The 13,930-nt window shown below is 42.6% G+C and overlaps 1 protein-coding gene across 1 annotated transcript in view; it reads right to left on the minus strand.

Annotated features, from left to right (window-relative positions):
- Positions 1-13,930, minus strand: part of APBB1IP (amyloid beta precursor protein binding family B member 1 interacting protein) — a 54,547-nt gene that overhangs the window by 8,241 nt on the left and 32,376 nt on the right. The window contains exons 8-9 of the mRNA XM_075828719.1: positions 10,777-10,920; positions 5,763-5,873 (exon numbers count right to left, since the gene is read on the minus strand). Of these exons, the coding sequence (XP_075684834.1) occupies positions 5,763-5,873; positions 10,777-10,920 (255 nt within the window). The remainder of the gene's footprint in view (positions 1-5,762; positions 5,874-10,776; positions 10,921-13,930) is intronic.

Raw genomic sequence — 13,930 nt, forward strand, 5'->3', positions numbered from 1 at the left:
GAAATGCTTGAGCTCATAAAAAAATCTATTCAGCCCTTTTTTAGTTATATATATATATTTTTAAATCCTAGATGACAATTGTCCACTTTGGACAATTCTCTTTTTATTAGAAGGATCTCCTCACAATAAGCTGATCACAGAGCGTTTTACTGCTGGGACCTCGAGCAATCAACTGTGATCGGTGGAGGAAACTGGCAACAAGTTTTCAATTTCCCTGCAGCGCCACCACAGGAAGAATGAAGCATTACATCGTTTTCATTAAAATCAATGGGCTGTCCATGTAATGCATGGACGTGTCGGGTCCTCCTCTTGACTGAAAGGTGCTCTTTGTAGGTATTCTCCACTCTAGCTAATAGATGAGGGTCCTGAACAGGAGACTCCTCTCTATTAACTATCCTCTCATTTAGAATATTTGAAATTGGATTTCCTAAACCAGACGGCCCCTTTGGATGGCCACCATTACTGTATTCCATACTTTTCCAGACTACTAATAGGCAAGTCTACCTAATTATGATGTCATGCTCACATATTGAGACATAATATCAGAATAGCCATTCAGGTCCCTAGGAAAGCTAGATGAGCGAATTTTTTAAAACTTGGCAGAAAAAGTCACCTTTTTTATTTTCCGGAATATATTTTTTTTAGGAAGACTTTGAAATACTTATTCTGATAAAAAAAAAAAGAACAGTACTCCCCTGCTGCAAACAACATTTTATTTGCTGGGAAATGTTTAGATTATAAGATCCTATGGCGTTTTCCTTCATCTCTCTCTGCTAATGTTATCCAAATATATGTGTATTACACTGTGTGTAATGTTTCCTCTGTATACTAATGAATATAAAAGTGCTATAGAAATCCATAATAACAATAATAATAATAATAACAACAATAATAATAAGAACAATGAACTTTCATGCAGTTTTTCCCTACTTGCACCAGCAGATGGCAGAATATCCTCTAGAATGCCACTACCTGATCTGACGTAAACTATGTAGGTAAAAAGAATTGGATTAAAGTGAATGATGCTCGAACTCGAAGCTTAATTAGAAATATGACAAACATGTGTCAGATAGAAAGTACTAAACCAAATTATGGTAATCTACTTTATGTAACACTCAGCAGACGTAAATCAAGGTCAGATGCCTTCACCGTGAACGCGGTCCACTTTACGGTTATATGCAAATCCAGTGGACAAAAATCATTAAAACATTAGAGAGATAAGTAATGTCAGATGTGGTAAACTGGATGAACTTAATACAACTAGGCCAGCAAAATGCATTTCCTGTCATCACCACTGTCATAGTGATTGAGCCTTCCGATGATGTCTTACTAGCTAAACATTAGCTATTTGTTGGCAAAGCCCACTAATTTTGACATGATCCACCAAAAGTCTAACGTGCATGATGCAGGCACGAAGCGTTAGACCAGTTGGATTTTAACCTCTCCGATCTTTTGTTTCCCATCGAGATAAGCGTTTCAGGATATGCCTGTTGCCGCTTATCTTAAACCTAATATTGAAATATTGAAATGACATAACTATTAGGCTCCACTGAATGAGCATGTTTATAGAGAAGGTGACTGTTGGACCGTCATTCTGCTGACATATATGTGAATGGCTGCCTTAGGGCCCATTCACATCAGCGTTGTCTTTCCGTTCATCTGTTCCGTTCAACCTTTCCGTCAGAGGAACAGATGAACGGAAAGCCAAATAGAAACGAATGGTATTATTGTTCTTTCAGTTTGCTTCCGTTCCACTAGGTTTCCGTTTTTTCTTTCAAAGAAACAATATCGTAGACGCTGAGGGAGCTGCCGTTTTGTACCGTTTCTTAAGAATGGTGCGTTTCAAATCATTTGGGATAAGATATTGCATTCTGGAAAGGATTCAGAGGAGGGTAATAAAGTAATTAAGAAAATAAGTGGGTTGCAGTAGCCTAAAAATTTGCAATATTGAAGGGTAAAGGGTGTTTTACCAAGGACGATTATCAGGCAGACGAGCGTTCATAGAATGCTGGTTCCTGATAATTGCCCTGTGTAAACAGGAGAACGATCAGCAGGACACCGAGCAAACGCTCGTTCATCTGCAGATCGTATAGTTTAAAAAAAGTTAAATATTATCGTTGTCGGCAGCACGTCTCCCTGTGTAAACAGGAGGACAAACTGCCGACATGATAATAATGTATGAGGACGAGCGATCGGAGTAACGAGTGCCCGTCCCCATACATAGCTCCTTGTGACAGGAGCAAATGAGCACCGATCAACGGTGTCTCGTTAATTGCCACTCGCTGCACCGACCGATTATCGCCCGGTGTTATAGGGGCTTAAGTCCACCTTTGCAACTATTTATTTTTTATTGCTCCAATGCATCTGAAATAATAAAAGAAGCAACTTTACAAATAAACTTAAGATTAAAAATATCCTTTTTTCTGTCTACTTGCAGGCCTATGGGTCTCCATGGTAACAGACTACAAACAAACCCTATGTAGTCTGATCCCTCAGTTTTGCTCCCTTCCATATGTCCCTTTCTCCTTACTAAGGCCTCATGCACACGAACGTAAAAACGCCCATAATTACGTGCCCATAGACTTCTATTGGCCACGGGTACCTTCCCGTTTGCTTACGGGAAGGTGCCCGGGCCGTTGAAAAATATAGAACATGTCCTATTTCAGGCCGCAATTACGGCACGGGCAGGCCCATAGTAGTCTATGGGGCTCCCGTAATTACGGGTGGCTACGTGCGTACACCCGTAATTATGGGAGAGTTGATAGGCGACGTCAGGGGATAGTCACTGTCACTGTCCCCCTCGCTCTTTGGTTTTAGAAGACAATGGTGGCATGACCAATTGTGTGTTTTCCCCTATCTCTTGGATAACCTTGCTTTAATCGTGGATGGGTCAGCCCTGTGCAAGGTCCCAACCCATAGGAGAGGTGGTGGGGGCTAGCCTGAAATGGCCCCATAGGAGCTAAATGGGCTTCCTCAATAATTACCATCTCCTTTTAACCACCTATTATTCCTTTAGAAGTTAAGCATTCATTGGTAGAAAAACTTCAGAAGGGAATGTAAAGTGACACCTTTATTTATGCAAGATGCCCCTCTACAAATCATGTGCTGCACAGTGATCTTCTACCATCAGACCAAATTGTCCCTCATGATCCCACAATAATTTTAGGGTTTGGACACATCTGCTGTAATTCTTCATGTTAAAGGAACAGCTGAGGGGTAAAGGTGAAAACTAAACTAAGCCCCAGTGGCGTAACTACCGCGGTAGCAGCAGTAGCGGCTGCTACGGGGCCCGGGGCTTGAGGGGGCCCGTGCCGCCAGCCGACACGCCCACCCAAATGCCCGGTGGCGCCGCTAGCAGCCGTTATGGCTGCTACAGCGGTAGCGCCGCTACTGTGGGGCCCGCGCCGCCGAGCCTTACACAGGCCCTCTCATCATGCCTGTAGGTGTCGCTAGCACCGGAGGGGGCCCCAGTGCTAGCGGCAGCCAAATACATGTGTTAGCACTGAATGGCCGGGCATGTTCCGTGCCTGACCATCCAGTGCCTTACAATGACACTGATTGGCTAGCGGCGCGATGACATCATCGCGCCGCTTCCATGCTGGGAAGGTGCTGATTGGCGGGGCAAGTCAATCTGCCCCGCCAATCAGCGTCATTGGAGGACGCTCGTTCAGCTCCTGCAGACATGCTCAGAAGAGAGCATGTCTGCATCGCCAGTGAACAGCGTGGGAACGGGATCATGTGAGTATGGCAATTTATTTATTTTTTTCTTCAAATATGTGAATGGCATTATCTATAATGGGGTTGGGGGTCGTCTTTATGTGGGCTATTATATATAGGGGGTCTATATGTGGGGCAGTAGCTACAGGGGGGTCTATATGTGGGGGTGTGGGCCACTATATACAGGGGGCTCTATATGTGGGCCATTATATACAGGGGGCTCTATATGTGGGCCATTATATACAGGGGGGGGGGTCTATATGTGGGCCACTATATACAGGGGGGGTCTATATGTGGGGCACTAGCTACAGGGGAGGTCTGTATGTGGGGATGTGGGCCACTATCTACAGGGGGGTCTATATGTGGGGCAGTATATGTGAGACACTATACAAGGGTGGGCTATATGTAGAGCACTATCTATAGGGGAGCTATTTTTTAGGGTACTTTCTATAGGGGTGGGCTATGTGTGGGACACTATATACAGGGGTGGGATACCTGTGGGGCACTAGCAACAGGGTGGCTATATGTAGTGCACAGTCTACAGGGGTGGGCTATATGTGGGACACTATATACAGGAGGAGCTATATGTGAGACACTATCTACAGAGGTGGGCTATGCGTGGAGCACTAACTATAGGGGAAGCTATATGTAGGGCAGCACGGTGGCTCAGTGGTTAGCGCTATTGTCTTGCAGCTCTGGAGTCCATATGTGGGCACTATCTACAGGGGGCACGGTGTGTGTGTGTGTGTGTTTGTGTGAGACAGTTATATTTAGATGTGTTGAGAATTTTAACTTTGTTTATAGGTGCAGAAATGTTTTAAAACTGAGAAGCTGAAGACATCTAAACGGAAAACTGCAGAAATGGGTCATGGCCGGGAGAAATCCATCATAGATGTCTGAACCGGAGGGAGAAGAAAAGAACTAGAATCTGAGATGTCACCGGTGAGTCACTTAATGTAAATGTTTATTCTGCCTCTAATCAGTATTGTAGTCACTGTATGATCTGCAGCGAGATGATGGTGGTATGATTTTTTTTTGTGAAACAGCATCTCCCAGCATATCCTTACCATTGTTCCGGCCATGCTGGGAGCTGTAGTTTTACACCGTACAAACCTATACGCAGTGGCGTAACTACCGCTATAGCAGCTGTAGCGACTTCTACGGGGCCTGCAGCATGAGGGGGCCCGTGGCACCCGCCGGCACGGCCCCCTACCATGGCCGCAGGCTCCGCTAGCAGCCGCTATGGCTGCTACAGCGCGACGCCACTGAAGGGGTTGTTCCTACAAAAGACATGCATCCCCTATCCATAGGATAGGGGATACATGTGGGATCGCTGGGATGCCCAGCGATGAGGAGAACGGGGGACCGAAAGTCCCCCCTAAGTTCTCCATGACAAACCTCGGACTTCCGGGGTCTGTGTCGGCAGCTCCGTAGAAATGAATGGAGTGCCAGTCGCGCTTGTGCGCATGCGTGACCAGCGCTCCTTTCATTTTTATTGAACTGCGCAGACGCCAGAAGTCCGAGGTTAGTCATGGAGAACTTTGGGGGACTTTCGGTCCCCCGTTCTCCTTATCGCTGCCAGCGATCACACATGTATCCCCTATCCTGTGGATAAGGGAGGCATGTCTTTTGTAGGACAAACTATAGGCCGTTTTTTTTTGGGGGGGGGGCTTATATGGTGTTATCTACAGAGGGGGCTGTATGGTGTTATCTACAGGGGGTCTGTATGGCGTTATCTACAGGGGGCTGTGTATGGTGCTATCTATAGGGGGCTGTGTATGGTGCTACCTATAGGGGGGCGCTGTGTGGTGGAATCTATAGGGAGGCACTATCTACAAGGGGGGGGGGTCGTGTGATACCCAGCAGAGGGGGGGCCCCAGTCAAAAGTTTGCTATGGGGCCCAGTCTTTCCTAGTTACGCCCCTGCTAAGCCCCATATGTAATAACAAACCATTCATAATTAGCCGTCTGAAGGGCGGATTTCCTACGAGGCTGTAAGAATCAGTCGCGTTGATTTTTATCCTTCAGTTTATAGCAGCGACATACCTTCAGGACCAAGCAGTGATCGGTGGGAGCTTTGTACTTCGCTTTATACTGCATACCATAATAAACGTTAACATTATCAAACTGTATAAAACACGCCAAATCACGAGACGTCTGCAAAACAAACACATGCTTGTAATTAAGAAATTGAAGAAAATTATTATATCTACACAGTTTTCAATCTGAAAATAAACATATGTAATAAACTGACTTTGGCGCTCCATAATGGTATGATATAGTGTTGACTCTGATCCCAGTCACCAAACAGCAAAATTCACTCCTAATGGTTCTCCGATGTGTCTACGGCGTTGTATATTGGATGATGTATATGTTGGGGCAAGTTTCTCAATGTGTCACAACTAAAAGTACCCTAAAAAGGAAGAATAAAGCTGCATCCAAACAAGCCTGACAGATTTACGCGCGTACAAAACACGTGTTTAGTCTGTCCATGTGCATTGCATTATGCATCAGTGTGCTTAGCAAGTGGCACGAGTTTTTCACGCACTTTTTTTTTTTTCAATGTTATTGATGTGTAAAACACAGACAGCACACGGATGTGCATCCATGTGCTGTCCATGGTTTTCACGCACCCATTGACTTCAATGGGCAGCTAGGTGCCTGAAAACGAACCAATATAGGACATGCATCGGACACTCGCTGCGCGAATAGCCCCATTGAAATCAATGGGTCTGTGTGCTGTGCGTTGTTCACAGCACACGGATGAGATTCACGCTCGTGTGAATGAGCCCTTAGTCCATGTTGGTCATACAGTTAAGACTGTTTGGAGATACTTGTATAAGATTAGGAAAACATGACTGCTTTCTCCCTACAAACAGCGCCACTCTTCTTCATAGGCTGTGCCTGATATTGCAGTCCCATTCAAGTAAATACAGGACACAGCCTATAAACAAGAGTGGCGTTATTTCTGGAAGTAATCTTTTACAACGCTTTTAACATATGAGACAATTTGAAATTTTCGTTTTTCAAAAGGGACATGACATGGGACTCTCATCGTCTTTCCTAAGAGTTTTTTTTAGGATTTTATTTGCTTTTCACTCAGACATCCTGCCTCAAATCATATACTGTAAACCTAAGTATCACAGCGCTCAGCTTCTATCTCTCCTTAACATGCTGCTCTCAGATAGAAAAACATAAATCACCTGATCACAAAGTGTCCTCCTGCTGGAAACCCCAGCGATCTGCTGTAATTTGTAGGAAAATCTGGCAGTAAGTTTTTCTTTACCCTGCAGCGCCGCCACAGGAGAAATTAAGCATTACACCAAACCCATTCATATCAATAGGTTGTCTGTCTAATGCAGGACAGGTTTGGTCCTCGGGAGCAAGAGATGCTCCTTATTACCGCTCTCCACTCTGGCCAAGAGATGCGAATCCTGAACTGAGGAACCCCATCTATTAACTCAGAATACCCCAATAGGGTTTATGAAAATGGATTTTCTAAACTGGACAACGCCTTTAAGTAAAAAACAAAAAGAAGAATTTTGGGCTGACTACCACTGCCACTAGGTGGAGCTTAGGAGCTTACTGTAAACTGTGTTATTATTGAGTGTACTGTATAGATGTATACAGTAAGTGGGGGCTGCCGAAGCCAGAATTTTATAATTTAACCTTGTTGTACAGGGGATTTGGAGCTCTGTTTCAGAAAAACAAAGTTACAAATGACATAAAGTAAAACAAGATGGTATTCAAGTGTGGACATTAACTTTAAACTGAATTCCTATTGGGCATCCTAATTTACATTTTTTAAATAATATATCAATGCAAAAAAGCTAATTCTAGACGTGTATTGTATGTCTCGTAGGGAAAGCTTTATAGGCTGCATTATTTTTCAGCACAATGAATACACTGCAGTACTCCACTCATCCATTTTTACCCACCGGTGTATACAACAGGGTTATAGTAAATGTACTCACACAGACACAAGGAAGGGAGAGGTGAGGAGATAGGAGAGAAAGGGTGAAGTAAACGAGAATTGAGTTTTGGTTGTGTCACAACACGCTGTTGATGTCACATAGTATGCCACATGGCGATTTCTATCATATTTTTTTATTTAAGGAAAAAACGTTTCCTGCTGCATTTTTTATATTTTTTTTGCTTTCCCAGGGGAAGTGAATGCATTTGTTTTCTTTTTATGCAAAATTACAGTGGGAGAATAGATGAGCTATTATGCGGCACCTTTTTCGTTATAAAGTCGCTCTTTTGTTCCTGAGTGGTTGCTATGGCAACCTGAGATAACGGGGACACGGTAGCTATTTGGATGCAACCATTTCATGCTGCGCCGATTTTTCACAATTTAAAATATTCCACGAGACAAAGAAATGACATAAATGCACATACAGAAACCTCCATCATGCGCTATGTAGTCACTTACTTAATGAATACATCAAATTAACCGATGGCATCTTACTGGAAGCAACGCAAGCCATTTCATTGTCTCTACACAATTCATTGTTATTGTAAACCAGGAGGATTCAAACAATTGGAAAATATATATATATTGATTTTGCTTTTGTAATGGATTCATCGTCTATGGTAGCGATGCCGAGTCAGATACCACCGGTGCCATCTATCTCATGGGATAAGCAGAATTATTGCCATATAACAGACCTCTGGATGAAATTGCCTTTCTTATTGTCACTATTTCATATATGGTCTGTGTATGGGGATCTACTAAGTGCTCAAATGACTCAATGAGCTTCAACATCAGTGGCGTTGCTGGCACCACGGGCACATGCCCCGGGTCTGATCACCACATTTTACTGTATCGGCGTCCTCCTATTTTTTGCGTTATGCTTCTTTTTGCATTACTACAGCTCACTTTACTGTCAACTAGGTGGTGTGGCCGCATCCCTGACTTTTCTTTGGGATTCTTTTGAAGACTGGCTGCAAATCCCAATTCTGAGGGACCATATGTAAGGCAGATGTAAATACCCGGCTAACAACATCCAAGAAAAGGGAAGAAAGCCACAGCATCCAATAGAGATTTTTTTTTTATTGGTTTACATTTGGCATGTAGAGTAGCAATATTTGGACTCAAATTTAATAGTATACATTCCGCAACAACCGGTTTAATTTTCAGTTCTCTTTCTATAAACCTATATAGTCCAATTTATTAACCCCTCATTTTCTACACCTACACTTCGTGAGTACACTGCTAATAATTTTTGGTGCCCGCATAACCGCTTTAATATACAAATTTGGTTCTTAATACTGCCACTGGATTTTTTTTTTCCATATTCTATATGATTCTAGGAACCTAATATTGTTCTAGACATTGTGTCTGATAAGGTCATAAATGCTTTTTTTTAAAAAAACCCAAAACAAACCATCCCATTGTTGCAATCTATAACTTATTCTATAAGGGTAGGCGGCATGCTGGAAAACTACTAATAAGAACTATGATAGAGGACTATTACTAGTGACTAGTAGGGACTACTACTGCAGATGGGGAGATATTGCAGAGGTGCAATACTAAGTAATAGGAATCCTGCTTTTTATGGTGACTAGCCAAAAGACTACGACTATCGGCTCTTTCTAACGATCGAGTTATGGCTCCATATACATGAGGGATATATTTAGTACTAAGAATGGGATATCTGTTTGGGAAATGTTTTCCTGGTGTCCCAGAGCGGGATATGAGCATGTCCTTGGCCATATGAATGAACCATGAGGCTGAGATGTGCTAGGGTGCCCTAATGATGGGCTGGAAGTTCTACTTAAAAAAACAAATGAAGGTCCCTGGAAACTAATCTATGGGTTATAGGGCACTTATAGGACTTCACAATATGGCTTCTGCTGTACATTTACTGATTTGAAAGAAATTCTTTGCTTCGTCCACACCAGCAACCATAGCCTTCAACTTTTCGAGCCCTGGTCTGGAAGACTGTGTAGGAAATGTATCTGTGGCCCTTTCTCCATTATATCATCAGAAAGCACTATATTGTCTCGTACTATACGATATAATGGGGCACAATCCACTAGAACACGGCTCATTTTGTCCGCTAATAAAATAGAAAACAAAATTTTTGCAATCTGTTAAATGTTGCATGAGCTAGAACTCGTGCCAAGAATTTGAGAGCATTTCTATCAAGCTAAATGTGAGTCAATATTTTCTTGTCTACAAAGAATGTGTTACCATATCAGCAACATCTCAAATATCTTCTTTGAATATTTGCATTAACATACTGCAATTTAACATATTTGGCCAACAGACAGTTGTTCTATTGATGAACACAGTGAGCCTGGGTTGCTTTGGTGACTATATGTCTACGTTGAATGCAGTCGAAATACATTTTTTGGCCATCCATTGGGGAATAGCGTTAATGTGGCTGCATTTATAAGAAGAATGTCAAGGTCTCAATTTAAAGTGTTTTGGCTAAAATAAACCTAATACGCTTATGTCTGCTAATGGAACACACAGAAGAGCAACAGAAGGCAAAATCTTAATATTTACACAAGTGGTGCAACTCTCGTGTGCACCAGACATGCCCAGAAGAACCCACCTTGGGAATTCTTTTTCACCCTCATGAATTCCTTTATTCCTGAATAGTTTCCTCTTTTATATAAAACTGAGATAGAAAAGAAAAACGAGCATCACTCACCCAGATGTAGTTAAAAGTCTTTTATTTCGGCAATAAATGTGGGCTATGGAGGGAGGACGAACGGACAAAAATAGGCAACAGGCTGTTTAACGCTCTAGGGCGCTGGAAACAGTGGAAGCGTGAAACAGTCTGTTGCTTATTTTTGTCCGTTCGTCCTCCCTCCATAACCCACATTTATTGCCGAAATAAAGGACTTTTAACTACATCTGGGTGAGTGCCACTCGGTTTTCTTTTCTATCTCAGTTTTGTATGATTTTGACGATATGCTTTGTTGCTGAGCACCACCTGAAGATGTTTATGGAACAAAGGATACCAACAGTGTCGTATAAAAATTGTTAAACTCCATTAGTAGTGCCCACTCCTTCTCCCATTGACTTTTTCCTCTTTTATATACTGACCTTCGTTTTTCCTTTAGGCACATAATAAATTCCAGAAGCACGTAGGAGAAAATATCTTTTTTTCCAAGACTTTTTGCCATCTTCTTTTAAATAGAAAGCTCCTTCAAGATCTGGTACGACAACAGATGATCCACAAAAGCTTTGCTGCAACAGAAGAAGTCGATTGGGCTTATAGACTTGAACCATAAAAAAGTATTTCACAACTTTAGATATGACAGCTTGGTGGCAGAATGTCTTAAATATGTTCTAAGGTTTATATCTGAGCATGCACAGAAGTTGTCAGTAGTTCTGTCCTACCACTATCACTGGCACCCAACACAAGTGACCATTGCATGAAGAACAATCTAGGCTTTGGTCGGATAGTAATATTTTTGTTGTTTTGTGGTAGGATTATTTATCTAATAGCAGCTCTGTTGCGGCAAAGAATTTTTAGATAAAGCAAATAATCATTGGACACAAGCAAAGACTGAGTACTGTATATACATGGACATCAAGGTCTAAGTAGGAACAAGATTCTTATTGACTCTCTTATACTTTGCTTCTCTCTTTGGTGCTATAGTGTGACCTATTTGTGTGGTGGCAACGTGGATCCACCTCAAAGACAAAAATGTAATTCTCCTTGATCACAGCTACTTCTAGAAGACCTCATGGCAGCACGGTGCTTTGTGTGCATTACCAGGAGCAGGAGAAGCCTCAACTAGTCAGACCGAGGACTGGAACTCATAAGGGCAATAACGGGAACTGTTTCGGGCGCAATAAAACCTCAATATAATCCACAGAGCTTTAAACTCCAGTGTGATCTCATGACTATACAGTCTCCGGACATCAGATTAAATAATCAGAGTGTAGATGGTGAAGCAACACAATAAAAAAAAAAATATTAGAGAATACAGTTAGGTCCAGAATTATTTGGACAGTGACACAAGTTTTGGCATTTCAGCTGTTTACCGAAACATATTGAATGTACAGTTATATAATCAATATGGGCTTAAAGTGCAGACTCTCAGCTTTAATTTGAGGGTATTCACATCTTAATTTGAGGAATGGTTTAGGAATTACAACTCTTTATTATGTAGCTGCCTCTTTTTCAAGGGACCAAAGGTAAATGGACAATTATCTCAAAAGCTATTTAATGGGCTGCATGGGCTATTCCCTCATTAATCCATCATCAATTAAGCGGGTAAAAGGTCTGGAGTTGATTCCGGGTGTGGCATTTGCATTTGGAAGCTGTTGCTGTGAACCCACAACATGAGGTCAAAGGTGCTCTCAATGCAAGTGAAACAGACCATCGTTAGGCTGAAAAAAATTAAGAAATCCATCAGAGAGATCGCACAAATGTTAGGCCGGATTTACATGAGCGTGTGCCTTTTGCGCGCACAAAAAACGCAGCGTTTTGCGCGCGCAAAAGGTACTTAACAGCTCCGTGTGTCACTCACGTGATTTTCGCGCAGCCGCTATCATTATGACACTCTGTTTGTATGTTTGTAAACAGAAAAGCACCACGTGCTTTTCTGTTTTCATTCATACTTTTGACTGCTGTTGCGCGAATCACACGCGTCACACGGAAGTGCTTCCGTGTGCTGCGTGTGATTTTCACGCACCCATTGACTTCAATGGGTGCGTGATGCGCGAACAATGCACAAATATAGGACATGTCGTGCATTTCACGCAGCAGACATATGCTGCGTGAAAATCACGGACTATCTGAACGGCCCCATTGAATAACATAAGTCCGTGCGAGGCGCGTGAAAATAACGTGAGTTGCATGGACCTATTATACGTTCATCTAAATAAGCCCTTAGGAGTGGCCAAATCAACAGTTTATTGAAATCTTGAAAAAAAAAAAGAGTGCACTGGTGATTTTGTGAACACCAAAAGGCTTGGACGTCCACGAAAGAGAACAGTGGTGGATGATCGCAGAATCCTTTCCATGGTGAAGAAAAACCCCTTCACAACATCTACCAAAGCGAAGAGCACTCTCCTGGAAGTAGGTGGATCAGTATCTAAGTCTACCATAAGGAGAAGACTTCATGAGAGCAAATACAGAGGGTTCACCACAAGGTGCAAACCATTACTCAGCCTCAAAAATAGAAAGGACAGATTAGACTTTGCCAAACAACATCTAAAGAAGCCGCCCAGTTCTGGAACAGCATGAAACTAAGATCAATCTGTACCAGAATGATGAGTGGAAGAAAGTATGGAGAAGGCTTGGAACGGCTCATGATCCACAGCAGACCACATCCTCCGTGAAACATGGCGGAGGCAGTGTGATGGCAAGGTGGAGGCAGTGTGATGGCAGTGTGATGGCATGGTGGAGGCAGTGTGATGACATGGTGGAGGCAGTGTGATGGCATGGTGGGGGCAGTGTGGTGGCATGGGCATGCATGGCTGCCAAAGGCACTGGGTCACTAGTGCTTATTGATGATGTGACTGAAGACAGAAGCAGCCGGATGAATTCTGAAGTGTTCAGGGATTTACTTTCTGCTCAGATTCAACCAAATGCAGCAAGGCTGATTGTACGTCGCTTCACAGTACAGATGGACAATGACCCAAAACATAATGCGAAGGCAACCCAGGAGTTTATAAGACAAAGAAGTGGAATTTTCTGCAATGGCCAAGTCAATCACCAGATCTCAACCTGATCGAGTTGCATTTCACTTGCTTAAGACAAAACTTAAGGCAGAAAGACCCACGAACAAGCAACAACTGAAGACGCTGCAGTAAAGGCCGGGCAAAGCATCACAAAGGAGGAAACCCAGCGTCTGGCGATGTCCATGGGTTCCAGACTTCAGGCCGTCATTGCCTGCAAAGGATTCTCTACAAAGTATTAAAAAAAACATTTTATTTATGATAATGTTAATTTGTCCAATTACATTTGAGGCCCTGAACTGAGGTGGCTGTGTAGGAAAATGGTTGCAATTCCTAAACTTTTCTCAGGATATTTTTGTTCAACCCCTTGAATTAAACCTGAAAGTCTAAACTTCAATTGCATCTCGGTTGTTTCATTTCAAATCCAATGTGGTGGCAGCAGAGCCCAAATCATGAAGATTGTGTCACTGTCCAAATAATTCTGGACCTAACTGTATATACACAACAAAGAGGCTCAACAGCGATATCATACTAAAGGTTCAATGTTAGAAAAAGCAAATACGTC

This window comes from Rhinoderma darwinii, chromosome 5 (assembly GCF_050947455.1).
Source record: "Rhinoderma darwinii isolate aRhiDar2 chromosome 5, aRhiDar2.hap1, whole genome shotgun sequence".
Classification (NCBI taxonomy): domain Eukaryota; kingdom Metazoa; phylum Chordata; class Amphibia; order Anura; family Rhinodermatidae; genus Rhinoderma; species Rhinoderma darwinii.